At 40.3% G+C, this 17,047-nt stretch overlaps 1 protein-coding gene across 1 annotated transcript in view; it reads right to left on the bottom strand.

The window, feature by feature from the left end:
• GATB (glutamyl-tRNA amidotransferase subunit B) overlaps positions 1-13,869 on the bottom strand; it is a 42,843-nt gene extending 28,974 nt beyond the window's left edge. Inside the window, exons 1-2 of the mRNA XM_082281765.1 lie at positions 13,710-13,869; positions 11,621-11,771 (exon numbers count right to left, since the gene is read on the bottom strand). Of these exons, the coding sequence (XP_082137891.1) occupies positions 11,621-11,771; positions 13,710-13,867 (309 nt within the window). The 5' untranslated portion in view covers positions 13,868-13,869. The remainder of the gene's footprint in view (positions 1-11,620; positions 11,772-13,709) is intronic.
• Positions 13,870-17,047: the final 3,178 nt, after the last annotated feature.

Raw genomic sequence — 17,047 nt, 5'->3', positions numbered from 1 at the left:
TGACAGCTTTGACTAGCACCAAAGATTTAAATTACTGGCTTGAACTGACAAGCTGCCTGTCTGGTGTGTTAGCAAAGTGCTGGCCTTGAAAGCAAGCTGTGTAGTTCCTGCAGTAGCTATGGACAAAATACAGTAGTCTATAAAGACTTCTTCAATATTTCTGGTCTTCTAAATTGGAAGCATCCCTCCTAGTATTTAAAGAAAATCCTAGAGAGCTGTTACAAAAGGAAATATAAGTTGTTTGTATTGGAAACTCATGAAAAACCTTAACAATGGCATCACAACACCAGCACCATTTCCCTTGTAGCTATGGTCTCCTGCTACAGCACCATGGTAACTGAGCACTAAAGGAATGAAATAACAGTCCAACCAAGATCTCTCTTTTTCTGCTACTTGTCTATTCTTCACATCTAGTCCACAAGTGGAAAGACTCCTTTAAAAAATTTATCTTTATTTGCAAGTTCAGTTTAGTCAAGATCTTAGTTTCAAATACAATATTCAATAGCTATACAAAACTATATACAGTACCTTCAATGGCACGAATTCCCACCAGAAGCAATTTTCTAACAGCTTTTTCTTTAACAACAGGTTTACTCCTTATATTAATATATTAAAGAGACTTGGCACCCTTTTAAGTAAAGGTATAGGCTTCTATATTTAGTAAATTACCATGTTTACATTTTAAAGAGGGTAGGTATGCAGCTTCTTGTTTTGCTAATGAGTATTATATAGGATAATTGGGGAGAAAAAAAGAAGAAACATCTAGATAACTCTCCTGGAAAAAGTTTATTTTTTCTACCTTTTACAAAAAACCAGTAATCTCTGAAATAACATTTGTACCCAGGAAGCCTATCTTACAGAAGAAAATATTCCTTGTACTAAAACCAGTAAAATCAAAATAATTCCCCAGAAATTTTTAAAGTTTTTGATTCTAGGTCACGCATTTCAATAAAGTAGATTTAATATTCATTGGCTATCTTAAGACTTTCAGTCCTACTTACAATCATGAAAAAATCAGCATTAATCAGATTAACTGCAGGACTGTTTATCTAAGAAACATTTAATTTTAGCTCCTTTTCATTCAAAATAATATCTGAAAGAAGGAAGTAGTACAAGGTACTCAGCCAGCTCTCTGTAGACCAGACACTAATCTTCAGAAACCTCAGCAGATATATCTAATCACATTTTCAAGTACTCCTATTTCATCTCACTCTGATTTTTATTTGCTTCTACTAATGGATATATACTCAGTCTTACTATTCTAGCTGTGTTAAAAGTACCAAATTGCTGCAATATATGGTTCTTTGAAGTGCAATCATAAGTTAAACTTCAAAATAAAATACCCTTATACGTATTTAGTCCCAGTGTAATTGTGGCTGTTCAGTCTGACACTGTAGATGAGTACTTACTGCTCTGCAGCATTCTGCCTTGGCATCCTCCCACACACAGAGAAGGGACCAACTGTAGCTATGCATGTACACAATGTACATACAATACATCAAGAGCTGACCATTCCCAAATGAGCCATTTATTTCAATAGGTTACAATCAGACTCCATCCCCAGAAGAATACAGTAAAAATTTAAAAAAACAAGACAACCTAAGTCCTGTCATTTCTTGGCTATTCAAAGAACCTCTGTTCCAAAACTTAGGTCTCAAATTTCAGGGAAAATTTTAAAAGCCCCAGTTTAGTGTCCTGTGCACTTAGTCCAGCACCTACTTCACGGCATGTTTGCTGCCCCAGTATGAGCATTATGTTCTTATCCCTAAGGAAATGGACAAGACAGAAGGGGAAGAAGCACCAGACATTTTAAATTGAGATCTTAGCTTTATCAAAAGAGATTCCAGCTTAAGAGAACAAAATGGCAACTCAGAAGCTGAAACAGCAAAGGCAATGAGGGCCATTAAACATACCTAATGCACTTTGTAACTTTACCTTTCCACAGTCTGGGACCAAAGCTATACACTGCTATACAAAACATATTACTGCTAACCTTGTCTAATGGCAAAGCTGGCTTATGGTGATGCAGCACGCATTGATTCCAGTCATATCTTAAAACCAGGCAGTTGTGACATCAAGAAGTACCCAGCTCCCAAGCACACTACTTGAGGTGTACTCAAAACAGTAAGAGGGCACACTTTCTCAAAGCTGAAGAGCTAGCCTGAAAGCTTGTATCACAAGGCTTAGGATGGAGGAAGCATCTTCCAGTGTCAGTGATTATGAGAAAAATGCAGCAGCAGTAGGGGAGAAATGCTGACCCCTAGGAGCAAGAAAAACAGAAGGTAATACCAGATGCAAAGATACTTCAATAATGACAGACTTTAAGGTTTCTCAGCCCAACAGGAGTTGCTAAAAGAAATGCAGAAGGAAAAATGCATTCAGACCGCTGTGTGGGCAAACCACAGAATAAATCTGTTTTCTGGGAAGCAGCCAATCCAGATCATATCTCTGATCCCATCAGCAGTATCTAAAACCAAATGAAGTTCCACCCTGCAGAACCAGTTCCAAACAGGAGAGCCCACAGGGAAGACAGGACAATACAACGGTGATACAGTGGTTCATGATATCCATAAGCAAAGGCTGTGCTTGTGTGGTGTTCCCATAAAGAAGTCCAGTACCTCTCTAATATCCATGCTCTCCTCGTTGACATCAGTCTTCTGCATCTGCCACATGGTGTTTTTTGACCTGTCATAAGGATGCTCCCTCTCTTATGCCAGCTGAAATTTAAATCACTGCTAATACTCTCTGATCCAGGGCACGTTTAGTACAGGAAGATCCAGTGATAACATTTGATTGCTGCTGGAGGCAGGAGACTGAGCAACGGCTAAAACTTAAGTTACAGACCATGATCAAATCCAAAGGCACAAGAGGTTTAAGGAGAATTGTCTCAGACCTTTCTTCTTACACTGAGTTCCAGAAAAAAAAGGCTTTTCAACATGAATATCATCTGCCTTCTTCAACATAACATAGATTGTTTGATTTCTTAAACGGAGACACTTCAGAGCATTTAGGACAAAATAGTTTGTAAACCAACCCCTGCCCTGTTTCTCCTTGCAGATGGTCCTTTGCTTGTAGCCTTGGTGAAAGCCAGCTCTGTGGTTTTCTGAGTTGTAACAAATTCTGACCTTTGATACCCATTTACTGTCATTTTCTATTATTTCTAAGTCTTGGCTATCTGCCATCTACTCCTTCTTGCAATCTTTGTGTATATGAGAGCCCCCACTAAACACACACTAAACACTCAGCCCTTTACTCCAACTCCCTCATTCCTTTTTTCTCCAACTGCTGTCTCCCAAAACATGGTTATTTGTTCCTCAGCCATCTTTTCCCTGCAGAAAGAGATCCTGCCCCAGATCTCTTAAGAGAGCAAAATACACAAATTGGGAGTAAACCAGAAGTGGTCTTTTACACATAGATAAAAGATGATACTAATTCAGGAAAACATTAGGTGACATAATGCAACAAGTCTTGCAAAGAGCTATTAGGAAATCATTTGAGAGAAATTTTAAGAGAGCAAACTGAAATTATTTGCTTTTAACAAAGTTGTTCTGGAACAGCAGAACCAACAGAGACTAATTTCCTTTAAATAATATCCCTAGTTTGTTTTACCTAAGCATTGACCCCAAAACTCTCTCCCCTGTGACTCCGCCATCTTCTCATTTCACCAAACATCCCAAAATGAGTATAAAGTGTCACAAGTATCTGAAGAGCAGAAGCCCAAATAAAGCTGAGATCAGCAGGGAGACTAAATTGATAATTTCCTCTTCATATGCTTGCTAATACATTCATAAAAACCCTCTACAAGCCTAAAACTTTTTTGAGGGAAATTTAGCTGAACTTGGCAGCAAGTGGCAAAACCAGCATTTCTGTATAGAAAACAATGGTCCTTGTGGCAAAATCTGCTTATGTAACTAATAAACATTAATTGCAGAAGTTTACATAATCCTCTCAGAATCAGTCATATTTAAGGTGACAAGGTGACTGATAATCAGAGAGACCACAAAGAAATTAATTTTACCCCAGTAACCAATTACAGCCTAACTGCACCAAGATAAGTTTCAAACAAAATACATAAACCTGACAGTTATGCAACATTACACACCAGACAGCTAACCATAAAGAGAACAAAGATCCAGTCGAAAATTATTGGTCATTACTGTTGGACAATGCTTCCCTAAACACCTTTTAAAGAAAAACTCTTCAAAGAAACAATTGTTAAGAAGAAGAATGATAGCAAGATCATCATTTGCAAAGTTAAAATGCTAAGAAATTGGTAGAACCATGAAACTTTTGCTTTAGAGAGCACTGCTTACATACACATATATACAACACACCACCTTGGATTTCCTCAGATGGAGGCACCTGGAACCAGACTGTCTACATACTGTGAGAAAACTAAATCAAATCAAATGCTTAAGGATAGCAGAGCACCGATAGTGACTGATAACAGAGGTAATAGAAATTTGCAACAATAAATCTCCTCTCAGGTCCAACTTAAAGAAATTCCCAGCCCACTCAGAAAAGCTATTGCAAAAAGCTAATGTGCATTTCAGCAGCAATTTCTACCTGAATTCAGAAAGGGGGGACACCAACATGTCATGTAGTGGTTGTGCTGTCCAAAAGAGTCAAAGATGGCACAATAACTGCAGTAACAGGACTGTGTGAAAGAAAGGAAACAAGATACTATCAATTCCTGCCCCCCCCCAAGAAGTAGAAAAATACCTGTGCAAAGCAAAACGTAAAGTGATTAAAAAGAAACAACACAAAATGAGGAAAGAGAAAACACATAGACAACATCATTGGTACATTGAAGGATCTACTGAAATAGGTGATAACAAGATGTTTAATCAACTCAATGTCATTCTAACTGGCAAGTTTACATCAGCCAGAGGGACTTGTTAAGGATGAACAATAAAGCCAACAAGAAAAGAGAGCTCAACAGTTACTGAGGTGCTAAGGAGACAGCCCTACCTGAATTGTTAACATTGACAAAAAGATTAAAACACCCAGAATGCGTGTCAGAAATACCCACACATATATGAGACATAACAAAAACTGAGAGAAAATGTTACAAGGGACTCCTTCAAAGCTTGAGAGAGGAGCAACAAATGTCACCAAATACTTCAATACACAAGAACAGAGACTTCTCCAGAAGAAATGGCTTAAGTATGATATAAAGTCAACCTAAGCAACTGCAGTAATGGAGGAACTATTACATTTCTCAGAGCCCAATGAAGGAGTTTGGTTCCACAGGTAACCCCGGGGCTGCGAATGATCCTATGGAATGCAAAGAAATAGAATGAGAAACAACCTGTACCATAACCCAGTCCTGAAAGTCACCCAAAGCCAGCATCACTCATCTTTCAAAGGCCTCTTCTGACCAGTACAACAGCTTTGAACTGATTAATAGTTTGAAATTCTGTAGGCAGGCTTTAATTCACCATGAACTTGGACATTTAAGGGTCTATGAACCACAACAGCATCCTCAGGGAGCAATGGTTTAAAAGGCTAATTCACTCCTCTACTCTTTTTCTAAATTATGTGAGATTTTCTCTATAGAAGCTTTCTGGACTGCAAGCCCAGCAAGCTGGGACTATGTGAGCAAGAAAAGACTCTTAAGCACTGACCATACAATGCATGTCACAAACCCAAATATTATCAGGAAAGAAAGGACTGCAACAGAAAGGTACCGTCAAATTCTAAAGTCTTTTTTCTCCTAAGTACAATTACTACAGTTTTAGTGAAATAAGTAATGAGGAGTATAAGTGAACCTAGACATTCAATTCTTTCATCAGGCATTGCCACTGATTTTAGAAGAAAGCTCATGGATACAAAACCTAGCCATCATATGGTTTCAAAGAAAAGAAGAAAAATTATGTAATGGAAGCTAAAAAAACATCCATACAATGATCAGAAGATTGTTCAGTTCCCCATGAAATGTGCATGCAATTAAAACTGTAGTTATCAAAAGTCAAGCTGAGAAGCAGGCTTTTTTTCAAAACAAAGTAGTACAAGAAGGGAGTAAATTCACATGCATGCCGGCAGGAATGTCAAAACAAAACTGAAATCACAAGTTGGTAAAGCAGCTGTTGCAATCTCCAGATTTAACAGGCACAGGATATCAAAAAAATCTAGTTTCAAGCTGTAAAGTATAAATTCTGGTCTCAAATGCTGTCTCTGTTCCAGTACGAATAGCTGACAGACAGATCCACCAAAATCTCACACAAACCTCTCAGAGCCTTTGAAAGAAAACGCATCAGATAAAGCCTGTATATTCTGATGAACTGTAGATGTTATTTAAGTCTGATAATCCATCACCCAAAACATCTAGAAGAACACTGGGTACCTGCCACTGCCAAGAACAGATGGAAACACCCTCTCTAATCCCAAACTGGGTATTAGCCCTGTCACATGCCTGGGCAGCCCAGCACTGCAAGGCAACAGCCTGACAGACACGCTCTCAGCGACTGCGCAGTGCTGCGCCGGCATCTGCTAGCTCCGGACAAGCCCGAGCTTGGAGCTGAAGGTGCCAGAGCTGCACTGCCAGAAGAGACAAGGGCTAAAGCTGCTCTAGCATTGCACTCTCCCATGAAAAGGAGTGATCTGGTTGCCCAACTGTCACTACACAAGTGAGAGAAGATAAAGCAGAACTAAAACATGCCCCTCTATACTGTTTACAGATGGAAAAGGAAAAAATGATTTGTTCAGATAAAACCATGCATCTCACATGACATTCTACAGCTCTTACTCTGTTTCTTCTGAGGTCAGAAGGTATTCAACTTTTCTTCATTGGAAAAAGAGCTTGATCATTACCAAGTGTTTCTGAAAAGTCTGTTGTAAAAAAAAGATAAAACAGATGCTGTTCACACTACAAGGAGAATGAAATTCAAATGCATGAGAAGATACCAAGAAGTTCAAAATATTTAAGACTGTAGGGCTAATATTCATTCAAATCTTATTAATTTAAACCTTGGTTATGTAAATCCTAGATTATTTCTTTATATACTTGCCTACAAACGACTGCTTACAAGAGGATCATGGTTTCACTTCACTCATGCAGGAGACAAACGTAAAATGTGCGACAAAGACTAAGCACCGACAAAAAGGTTTCAGCCTTTAGCTGCTAGATCTACTATCTTATTTCTGTGGCTGAGCTATAATTAACTTTTAGTCAGCCACCTCCATCATGAAAATAATCATGGATTCTTTTTCTGTGAGCATGGTTTTAGCTTTAAAAACCTTTATAAAGCCTCTCAGAATTTTCAGAGGCTAAATTGGATTGGGAGGGCAACCACCTTTATGGATCCTCAGAAGAATTTTAGTCCAGTCTGCAGGTATAATGCACTATTTGCTACCATGTATAGAGTAATACTTCCTTTATAATAGGTCTTCTGAAGATACCAAGCCAAGATCATTGCCAAGTCCATTCAGAAGGTAAAAACCCCAGGCTTTTGCAAATTGCATTACATGAAATGAAATGTATATAGTCAGATGCAGTCCCAAAGAAAGGAGAGCACTGTAGTAATTTGAGTAAGATGCTATCACAGCTGGTGGTGAGGGGCTTCATCATCACAGTGCACAAAAAGTGTGCCGATTAGCATGGGATGTGCCATGTAGTCCTGCTATTTCCAAACCCCCTTTATTAATCAAAGGTTTGACACATCAGTCAGTCTCAGCTGGCCCATCTTAGTTTAGTGCCTGGCGAGATTATGGAGCAGAAGAGAACTATGCCAAGACACATGTAAAATAATTAGGTGGTTACTGACAGCCAAAAAACTTCACAAAGGCAAATCACACCTGATGAATTTGGTGGCCTTCTACAAAAGGGTTATAGAGTTGGTGGATAAGAAGAGCAACTGACATTGTCTACTCAGACTTGTGCAAAGCATTTGACACTGTCCCACAAGACATCACTGTCTCTAAACTGGAGAGACATGGATTTGGCAGATGGACAACTGAGTGGACAAGGAATTGGCTGGATGGTGGCACTAAAAGAGCTGTGGTTAACAGTTCAATGTCCAGGTGGAGACCAGTGATGAGTGGTGTTCAGGGGTTGCTATTGGGACTGGAGCTGTTTGATATCTTTGTCAGTGACAGGGACAGTGGGATCAGGTGCATTCTCAGCAAGTCCACAGATGACAACAAGCTGTGTGGTGTGGTCAGCATGCTGGAGGGCAGGGATGCAATCCAGAGCGATCTGGACAGGCCTGAGAGGTGGGCGTGTGCAAACCTCATGAAGTTCAACAAGGTCAAGTGTGAAGTCCTGCACCTGAATCAGGGCAATCCCATGCACCAATATAGGCTGGGCAGAGAATGGATTGAGAACAGCCCCAAGGAGAAGGACTTGGGGGTGTTGGTTGAGAAGATGCTCAGCATGAGCCAGGAAAGCACACTTGTAATCCAGAAAGCCAATTGTGTTCTGGGCTACATCCAAAGTCCCATGAGCAGCAGGTCAAGGGAGGTGATTCTGCCCCTCTACTCCACTCTTGTGAGTTCCCACCTCGTGTGCTGCATCCAGCTCTGGGACCCCCAACATAAGAGGGACACCTATTGGAGAGGGTCCAAGGAGGGCCATGAAGACGACCAGAAGGCTGGAACACCTCTTCTATGAAGACAGGCTGAGAGAGTTGGAGTTGTTCAGCATTGAGAAAGCTCTGGAGAGACCTTACAGCACTTTCCAGTACCTAAACAGGGCCTACAAGAGAGCCACAGGGACATTTTACAAGGACCTGGAATGATAGGACATGGTTTTAAATTGACACACGTCAGGTTTAGATTAGATGTTACAAAGAAATTCTTGACTGTGAGGGTGGTGAGGCCCTGGCACAGGCTGCCCAGAGAAGCTATGTGTACCCCATCCCTGGAAGTGTTCAAGGCCAGGCTGGATGGAGCTGTAAGCAACCTGGTCTAGTGGAAGGTGTGCCCATGGCAGCGGGGCTGGAACCAGATGCTCTTTAAGGTCCCATGCACTCAAACCATCTCATAATTCTATTACTCTATAATAATTTTTTTCCATCTCATGCCAAATAGAAGGGCACCTGCATAGCTCTTCTCACCTGTAGCTGTCTCTCAGAGGCACTTTATGAGAACAACACAGTGAAATGGCTATGCCACTTCCACTGTGATGACCCTCCCAAGGCCTACTTGCAGCAGAAGCATAAAATAAGCTGTATTAACCTTACAGGAAGCAAATATAAAGAGGAAAGATGGAGGGCTTAAACACATTCTTCTAGTTTCAACCTCTCCTGTGCAGAGCACAGCAAAGGCTCACACCAACACTTACTGGTGACCCAGAAATGCACAGCAACCTGAAAAGCTCCCTTTAGCACCATCATTTCTGGTCCCATTGTGAAGGAACAAATACTAGCATGGCTCTCTATCACAACCACCTCGTAGTCACACAGTAAATTTAAATCCCTGTGACACTGAAAGCTGTCCCTATAGTTCTCAGTTTAAAACAGCAGTCGTTCTCTTCTAGAGACAGCACAACTATTGTATAAAAACTTTGCTGCTGTTTTTTTCGTTTCTCAACAAAACGGCGCCCAAAGGAAAGGCAGAATATTTACCTTCTAAGTAGTCTTATCATGCAATAACCAAATATTTGTTAAAATGGCTTTTTTTTTTTTGTTTGGGTTTATTCTACAAATATTTCCAATTTTCAAAAATGACCTTCCATCTTTCAAAATTTACCAAAATCCAATTCTGCTTCAGATACTATTGCCATGTACAAACTTACATACAGAAAACAAGCCCAACTGATTCCAGAACAAATGCTGGTCTCTCACATTAATTTCTGTGCAGCAAGTACAATGGGAAAGTAAAGCTATGACTACTGACTGGATTTTGCATCACATTCTAACATGCACAAACATGTATTTTGTAACATCCACTTTCAACTCTATTTTCACCACTACTACAGTAAGAAAAAATCTTTCTTCTCTTTGTATAGATAAAAGCAGCTGGTAGAACCTAACATAGCATTGCTACTTTAAAATTAACCTAACGATTCTGGATTTTTTCTTCTCAGGTGCAGTTATATTCTCCATCAAAGCCCACATGTACTGAGGTCTTCTCACAAAGGTCATACCAAGCCTTGTTTTAAAGCCTCATTAATAAAGAGAAAAGACACACACACACACACACAGAGCACCCTTGATAAACAGTAACATACAGAAAAATTAAATTCCTCATAAATATTCATTTTTGTTCTACTTGACTGAATATAAGCAGTAGACAATTTAAGAGAATTTCTGTGCATTAACAGAAGATTAAGTAGAAGGTCTAAAACCAGAATCTTCAACTGTTTGGATTTTGTGACTACCTAACCTAGGCCTGCTCCCAAATGAAAGGAACTAATTTTCTGTCTTTAAGTCTAGCTAGACTCGTCTAAAACCAAATGATTGCATAAGATTCCCATTATCTCCATGAAGTTTTCAAAATTTCCATATAGTCAGATCTGAAACTCAGCTCTAAATTGCCGCTGCAACCAGAGTGAAATCCCAATTTTATTAGCATCTAAACTTCACTTCCTTAGTTTTCAGTACCTTTGCAAACACAGAAATAAAAATAAAATAATAATTAAAAAATTTCTCTTTTTAATGATAATGACATACATCAAGACCCTAGAAATCCAGCCACAAGTTAGTTCCAATTTTAGAAGATTATCTGAGGCTGTTTTATGGTGATGAAAAGTTTCAACTAGATTTAAAAATACATTTCTGTAACTGGAATTCAAACCTGCACTTTAATGAATACAGTCAGTGAAACACTTCTGCATTAAATAATTGGACCCCATTACAGTCTCTGCACACTTGTTGCATGTGGCAATGCTAAGCCTATTCAATATTTATTTTCACTGTATTGTAAGAGCTTATGTTATAATTTTTTTAATTTTTATTTTTATGTTAAACTTGTTAGATTCTCAGAGAATTTTACAGCGGTACTGTCATAGCCATCACAGTTATAATTAAGCTGTGAATTCAAACACTTATTATGTTTTCACTAATAAACCTCATTGCTAAGTGCTAGCTAGTTATTCTGACCTATTAATCCACAGTGTTTCACACAGATTACTTTTTTAAAAATAATTGCTTTGCTCTGGAAATAGGAATGGTTGACACTTTCCTAAATTGGAGACTTTCTACTCAGGAAGCAAAGTAACTCCACAGTGAGACATTCCAAATGGCAAATGACAGCTACATAAACAAACATATGGCAAAATAACATCAAATGGCCACTCAGAAATCTAAGATGTTCTTCTCTCACTGGGCTTTAAGCATCTCTCATATTTAAGGAATTTCCTGTGTGGCATACTAACCAAACACACCCACTCTGGCCTCAAAGAAATACCACAATCCATTCACTGTGTCGAAGAGACACTCCTGATTTTTTTCCTTTGCAGGGGATGTAAAGTATCTGAGGCAATAACTAGGGAGTGATGAAATTGAAAAGAAACAGTACTAGGCATCTCGTGTTATGAAACAAACAGAAATCAGAACGGTAAGGAAAAGTAGTCATATATATGACTATTGTCAAATCCTAAGAAGAATAAAATATCAGAAACATACACAAAGTCATCTGACATTAATCCTGATATAAATGAAATTGTAGCTTAACTTACTGGTAAAGTTCCTGGTAAAGAGGCATCAAAGAAAGATACCAAAGAGTTGGGAGGTGCTGCAAACTGGACTTGGGAACCAGAGAAGAGTTTTGATTTGGAACTGATTTGTGCATGAATTTCCAGACCCACAACTGGTATCCACGGAGCAAGGCTGAAAAGGAAAGAGAAGGGGGAAACAATTTAAATACAGATGACATTAAAAACCATGAACACCCAGAAACAGAAGAATTAAGAATGCTTAATTTATTAACAAAAATTAAATTGTGATTGTAAAGACATTGTAAACAATGTTGCAAATGCACCTACACTGTAATGGAAAAAGTTGTGCTGCGATACTGGAGAACAGAGGCTACAAAGACTATATGGCAGTGTTGTACACAAAAAAGAATGTCATAAAAAAATTTAATGATTTGAAACTTTTAACTTTTCCTTACACGAGAAATCTCTGAGAAATTAATGAGGCACACTTGCATGCTGGATGAACCCTAATTTGCTGCCTCGTGAAAATCCCCAAATCATCATAAATATGAATTACTTCTCAGGTAGTTTGAAAAATCTCCAACAGACAGGTGGCATAATAAATTATGTATTCTTTGTCAGATAGACACTTGCATGCTGGGAAAGGTGGCTCTCCAGAGCAGCATTAGTAGAATATTAGCATAAACATTAGTAATCTGGTAATAGAGAAATCATCATTTCAACTAGAGAGCTAATGTTCTCTGAATGTATTCCGCAGAATAAAGCTTCTCCATATCATCTAAAAAGTAATTGCAATTCTCACATCCATAACCTTTATATGGACAAGAGAAAAAGGTCATCTTTAAAGTATGAATTGCCTGACAGTTTCTGTAAGTAATTATCTGGCCTTGAACAAATGAAGTGGCACAAATAATATTTCATTGATGGAATCACATTTCTATGGCAGAATCCTTCAGCAGTATGAGTACCCAGATAGCTATAGGAGATAGCAAGCTGTGGAAAAACATCAAACAAATATATCAAGTACAGTGTTCCTTCCAAAGGTGAACTTTCTCCATTGCCAAGGTTTTAGCTCTCCATCGGCCCTCCAACAGCGGAGGACATCCCTACTAACAGCAAACTAGTGATGCGGATGCCACTTATATTGATGCTTTAGGAAGAAGAATATTATCGTAAAAGATTTAGGTTCAGATGTTTAAAGAAGTTAGTAATTTTTCTTTTACTGAAATAGTATTATTCTTTGGTATTTTCAACTAATCATACAGATGCCTCAAGTTTTAAGAAATAATGTGGGCTTTCTTTTACATCTTAGAGGCAAATTTATTCTTTTGTTTCCTGCATTCTTCAGAAATTCCTTTCTGTCATAACATGGTATTAAAAATTACACCAGGTGCTTTGCTGAATCGGTGCCTTGGCTTACACTCAGAGAAAAAGGTACATGCGCCAGTCAGTCCTTCAATCCTCCTAACAACACTGATGAGGCACCTGGAACTTCTCGCCGTGTTTGTTCAAGGACTGTGTTTATCTGTGTCTCTAAAGAATCAGCAGCCACTTCCCTGCGCAACTTTCTTGAAGTAATAAGTTGTGTAGAGAGAAACTCCCAGCACACCAGAGAACAGGAGAACTTGTTCAGGTCTTGACTTTCAGTTGCAGCAGAAATAAAATGCTGTTTCAGGCACACTGCCCAAATCTCACAATACTCCACTGAAGAAAAAGCCTCTTTTGGACTAGAATAACCCTTGAAAACACGCTCATGAAAGCTCGCTGTCCATTTTCGGCACACGTGAACGCTCAGGCCTCCTGAGCTGCACGCTCTTATCGCAGCCAAGCGTGTCAGGGGGTCACGGCCCCACTGCCGCAGCAATTACCGTGTGCGCTTTGGGGAAGGTGCGAGATAAACGCGTGCTGAGCAGCCGCTGCCAGTAAGCTGTGCATGCCTTACACCGCTCAGAACCCGGAATTTACACCGGACCCCGCTGCCGTCACCGCCGCTCCCGTGCCCAAGCCCGGGGCCCCAGAGCCGGCCCCACGGCTCCGCCCCGACGGCGGGATGCCCCACGTCAGAACCAGCTCCACCGACCCTTCTACCCGCGCCGTTCCGGCACCGTACCCGCTCTTCCCCGCCGGCACCTCCCCGCCTTTCGCGTTACAGGCGACAGCCCTCTGCCCGCGGGGGGAAGGACCGTGCCCGGCCCCCGGCCTCCCCGTGCCGCGCTGCCACGCCCGGCGCCAGACCCCTCCGCACCCCCGCGCCGCCACGGCCGCCATTGCCCGGCCGGCGGCTGCCAGGCGCCCGCAGCACCCCCTGGGAAATGCAGTCCGGGATGGCTGCGCGGAGCGCGGGCTCTGCGGGCGGACTACAACTCCCGTCAGGCCGCTCGCGGTGGCACCGCCCCCGCCCCGCCCCGCCGGCGGGAACTGGGTCCGCCGGTCCCCTGACTATCCCGGGAATGCGGGAGCGAGGAGCTGGGATTGCTTTTTGGCTGTTGTTTAAAACGCCTTAGGTGGTTCAGGCCCCCAAAATGGGTTGTATGTGGTTTTCTTCTGGGCTCACGCTGACATAAAACCAGCTGCTGTTTTATCGGCGGCCCTTTGCAGGCCTTGGGCATCAAATGATGCTGTCCCACGCGGCTGAGGTATTGGAGCTTAACTTCTCATATGTAGAGCAGCCAGGTTAAGTCTCAGCAAGGCCTGGGGATGGTATGTGGTAATAAAGAGTCTTGTCCAGGGCACACGCAAACATCTTTAATGTTTACGCAGCTACATTGCACAAATGATAGAATTGACGACCTTCTATCCCAAGCCCCAGGCCTGTGGAGCTTAAATGGGAATGAACATGAGCTGCTGCTTATGTCATCTTTGTGCTATGTCAGCGACCGCCAAGAGAAGCTGATCAGTCACAAACCCGTCAGTGAGACCGGTTTCTTCCAGCAGGGGACAGTGGTGCACACGAGCACTTGAAAGTGTCTTGGAAGCTTTATGACCTCTTGTCTTCCCAAGCTCTAATATGAGATGCTGACTGGTTCTGAGTCGTGCAGAAAATAATTTACCCAAGTAAGAAAATGTCTTATAACCGATGTTTCATAGCACTAATTTTCTGATGTGTTTATATTTTAAATAAGTTAAATTAACTGGAAGTGCTTTATAAGAAGAACCAGTTGAGAGATCCCTTCCATAGACACTGATCTGTAGGTACTTGTGCAATATATCTTGTTTTAATTAGTCTGTCACGTTCCTTTTCTTGGGAAATATCCTTCCCTTGTACAACAAAAAGTGACCAAGTAAAAGTTCCTTTCCAATAGAGAAGAACTGACCACAGGTCATCTTTTATGTGTTGTGGAGATGGAAAGAACATTGGAGTGGCCTTTTTCCTTCTCTTCTGTTGGAAACTTCTTCACATATGAGGTAAACTAATATAAAGCCAGTGTAGCAGTCTTTAAACCAATGAAATATTTAAGAACTTTTGATAATTCTGATTTGAGGAAAACCCCATTTTCATTTGGACTTAGCAGGGGCCTTTGCAATGTATTGTGATGAAAAATTCATTTCAGACTGAAGCTTTAGTATGTGGTTTTTATTTCTGTGACAAATTCCTTGTCTTTACAATTGTCCTCCATGAACTCTGGATTCAGTTATTATTCGCTACTAGGTAGGGATTGGCAGGTCATTTCAACCCAGCTATCAGGATAGATTCTAAATATAGTTCTGAAGTGTTTCTGCTGATGTAAAAGTGGTAAGTTTCAGATTATTTGACTTTCTTTTAAACCTGTTATCCTGATGTAATAGAAGATTTCACAAATAGTCACCAAGAAGTTAAAACCTAATGAATATTAAAATCATGTTACTTAAAGCCTTACTGTGCCTTGATTGCACAGACTTCTGCCCTTTGGTCATATTGTTTAGAGGGGAGTAGACAACACAAAAGGGTTGAAATCCATCCCAGACAATTCGTCTGGAACTTTTAGCTGTATTAGGTGTTGTCTTACTTAGAGAGGAAGACTGGGAAGTGCCATTGTTTGTGATTTAAATTGTGTCGATGTTATTTTAATTCCTTTCTCAGAAAAAAATCCCATTAGAAGAACCTTTTCCTTTGCAGCCTTTTGCCAGTAACCACGTAGGTAATAAATGAAAGCTCACACATCCAGATACAGGAAGCTGCTCAATCACAGGGAATAATTGCCTTTCCCAGCAGCTTACTTTGAGGTGGAAGAGGCTACATATTTGTTCCTTATTGCAGTGTGTTTGTAGATCATGCTGTGGCTTGGAATAGGAAAATAGCACTGCATAAAGATTTGTGCTATGATAGTTCAGTACTATGTAGACTCATATCTTAGAGAGGGTGGACCCAGGGGACAGTTTGCTCTGAGTCTCTTGTTACTGTAAGAATTTAACCAATGTTTGAGAGGAAATTGGAATTCTGTAGAGAACAAAAACCCAACAGCATATCATCTAAGCCGTAAACAAGCAGTGTCTCCCATTTATTTGAAAGAAGATCCCATTGAATTTTAGTTTCTAGGGTGTGAGCTCTAAAATCTGTTTTCTTGCAAGTCATACTTGGCACGCATACTTACTCCTTTTGTGGACTGTGAGCTCTCCTTTTGGTATAGCAGGGAATGGGATATTCAGACTGGGGTGTTTGTTAGATACTTCACAGGCTGCCTGCAGTGTCTTATTTCAGCCTGTGAAATGAGGAACAGACAGGAACCTCTGTTAGATTTTGAAGCAGAGGTTGTGACTTTTGGAAGAGTAGATGCATAGTCTATCAAAAAATCAGACATTGCCCAACAGGGAAGGGTAATGAAGCAGATTGCTAAATTTGGAAGCAAACTATGTTAAGGGATGTTTTCAAACTTTTAGGCCGCTAGGATCACTTCTATACCTTGAAAGCCTTTTTTTTTTTTTTCCTCTACAGGTATAAAGAAAGAAATTTTCTTTTTGTCCTGCAACTTTGAGCTAATAGTGACAATGATTTTCAGTCTGGAATATGGATTCAACTTGTCTATCTACCAGTAATAGGACATGGCAAATACAAAAATGTGTACTTGATCCTGAGGATTGGGAAAGGATATTTCTATTGACCATAGGAAAGAGTATATAGGGAGCTAATAGAGCTGCCTGTATGATCTGCTGACCATGTGTGTATGCATGCATGCAGTGATAGATTGGGTAACATGAACAGCCTCGTGATTTGAGGGGGTCTTGTATCAAAGTGTATTATTGTACAAAGTGTCATCAATTTCCTAATTGGGACATAGTGCCATTTTATTTTATTTAACAAAATTTTATAACTCATGAGTTGAAAATAAGGACCAGACTTGGCTAGGAAAAAAAAAAAAAACCACAAAAATTATGTATGCACAAGCAATTTCTATAAACAGTAATGAAAACATGTAAGTTACATATAGGAGTTGATGTAGAAGGTGAATTCACTGTTCCTCAGAGGCTGTG

This window comes from Coloeus monedula (assembly GCF_965178545.1).
Source record: "Coloeus monedula genome assembly, chromosome: 5".
Classification (NCBI taxonomy): domain Eukaryota; kingdom Metazoa; phylum Chordata; class Aves; order Passeriformes; family Corvidae; genus Coloeus; species Coloeus monedula.
This window is presented reverse-complemented; position numbering and strand designations above follow the sequence as displayed.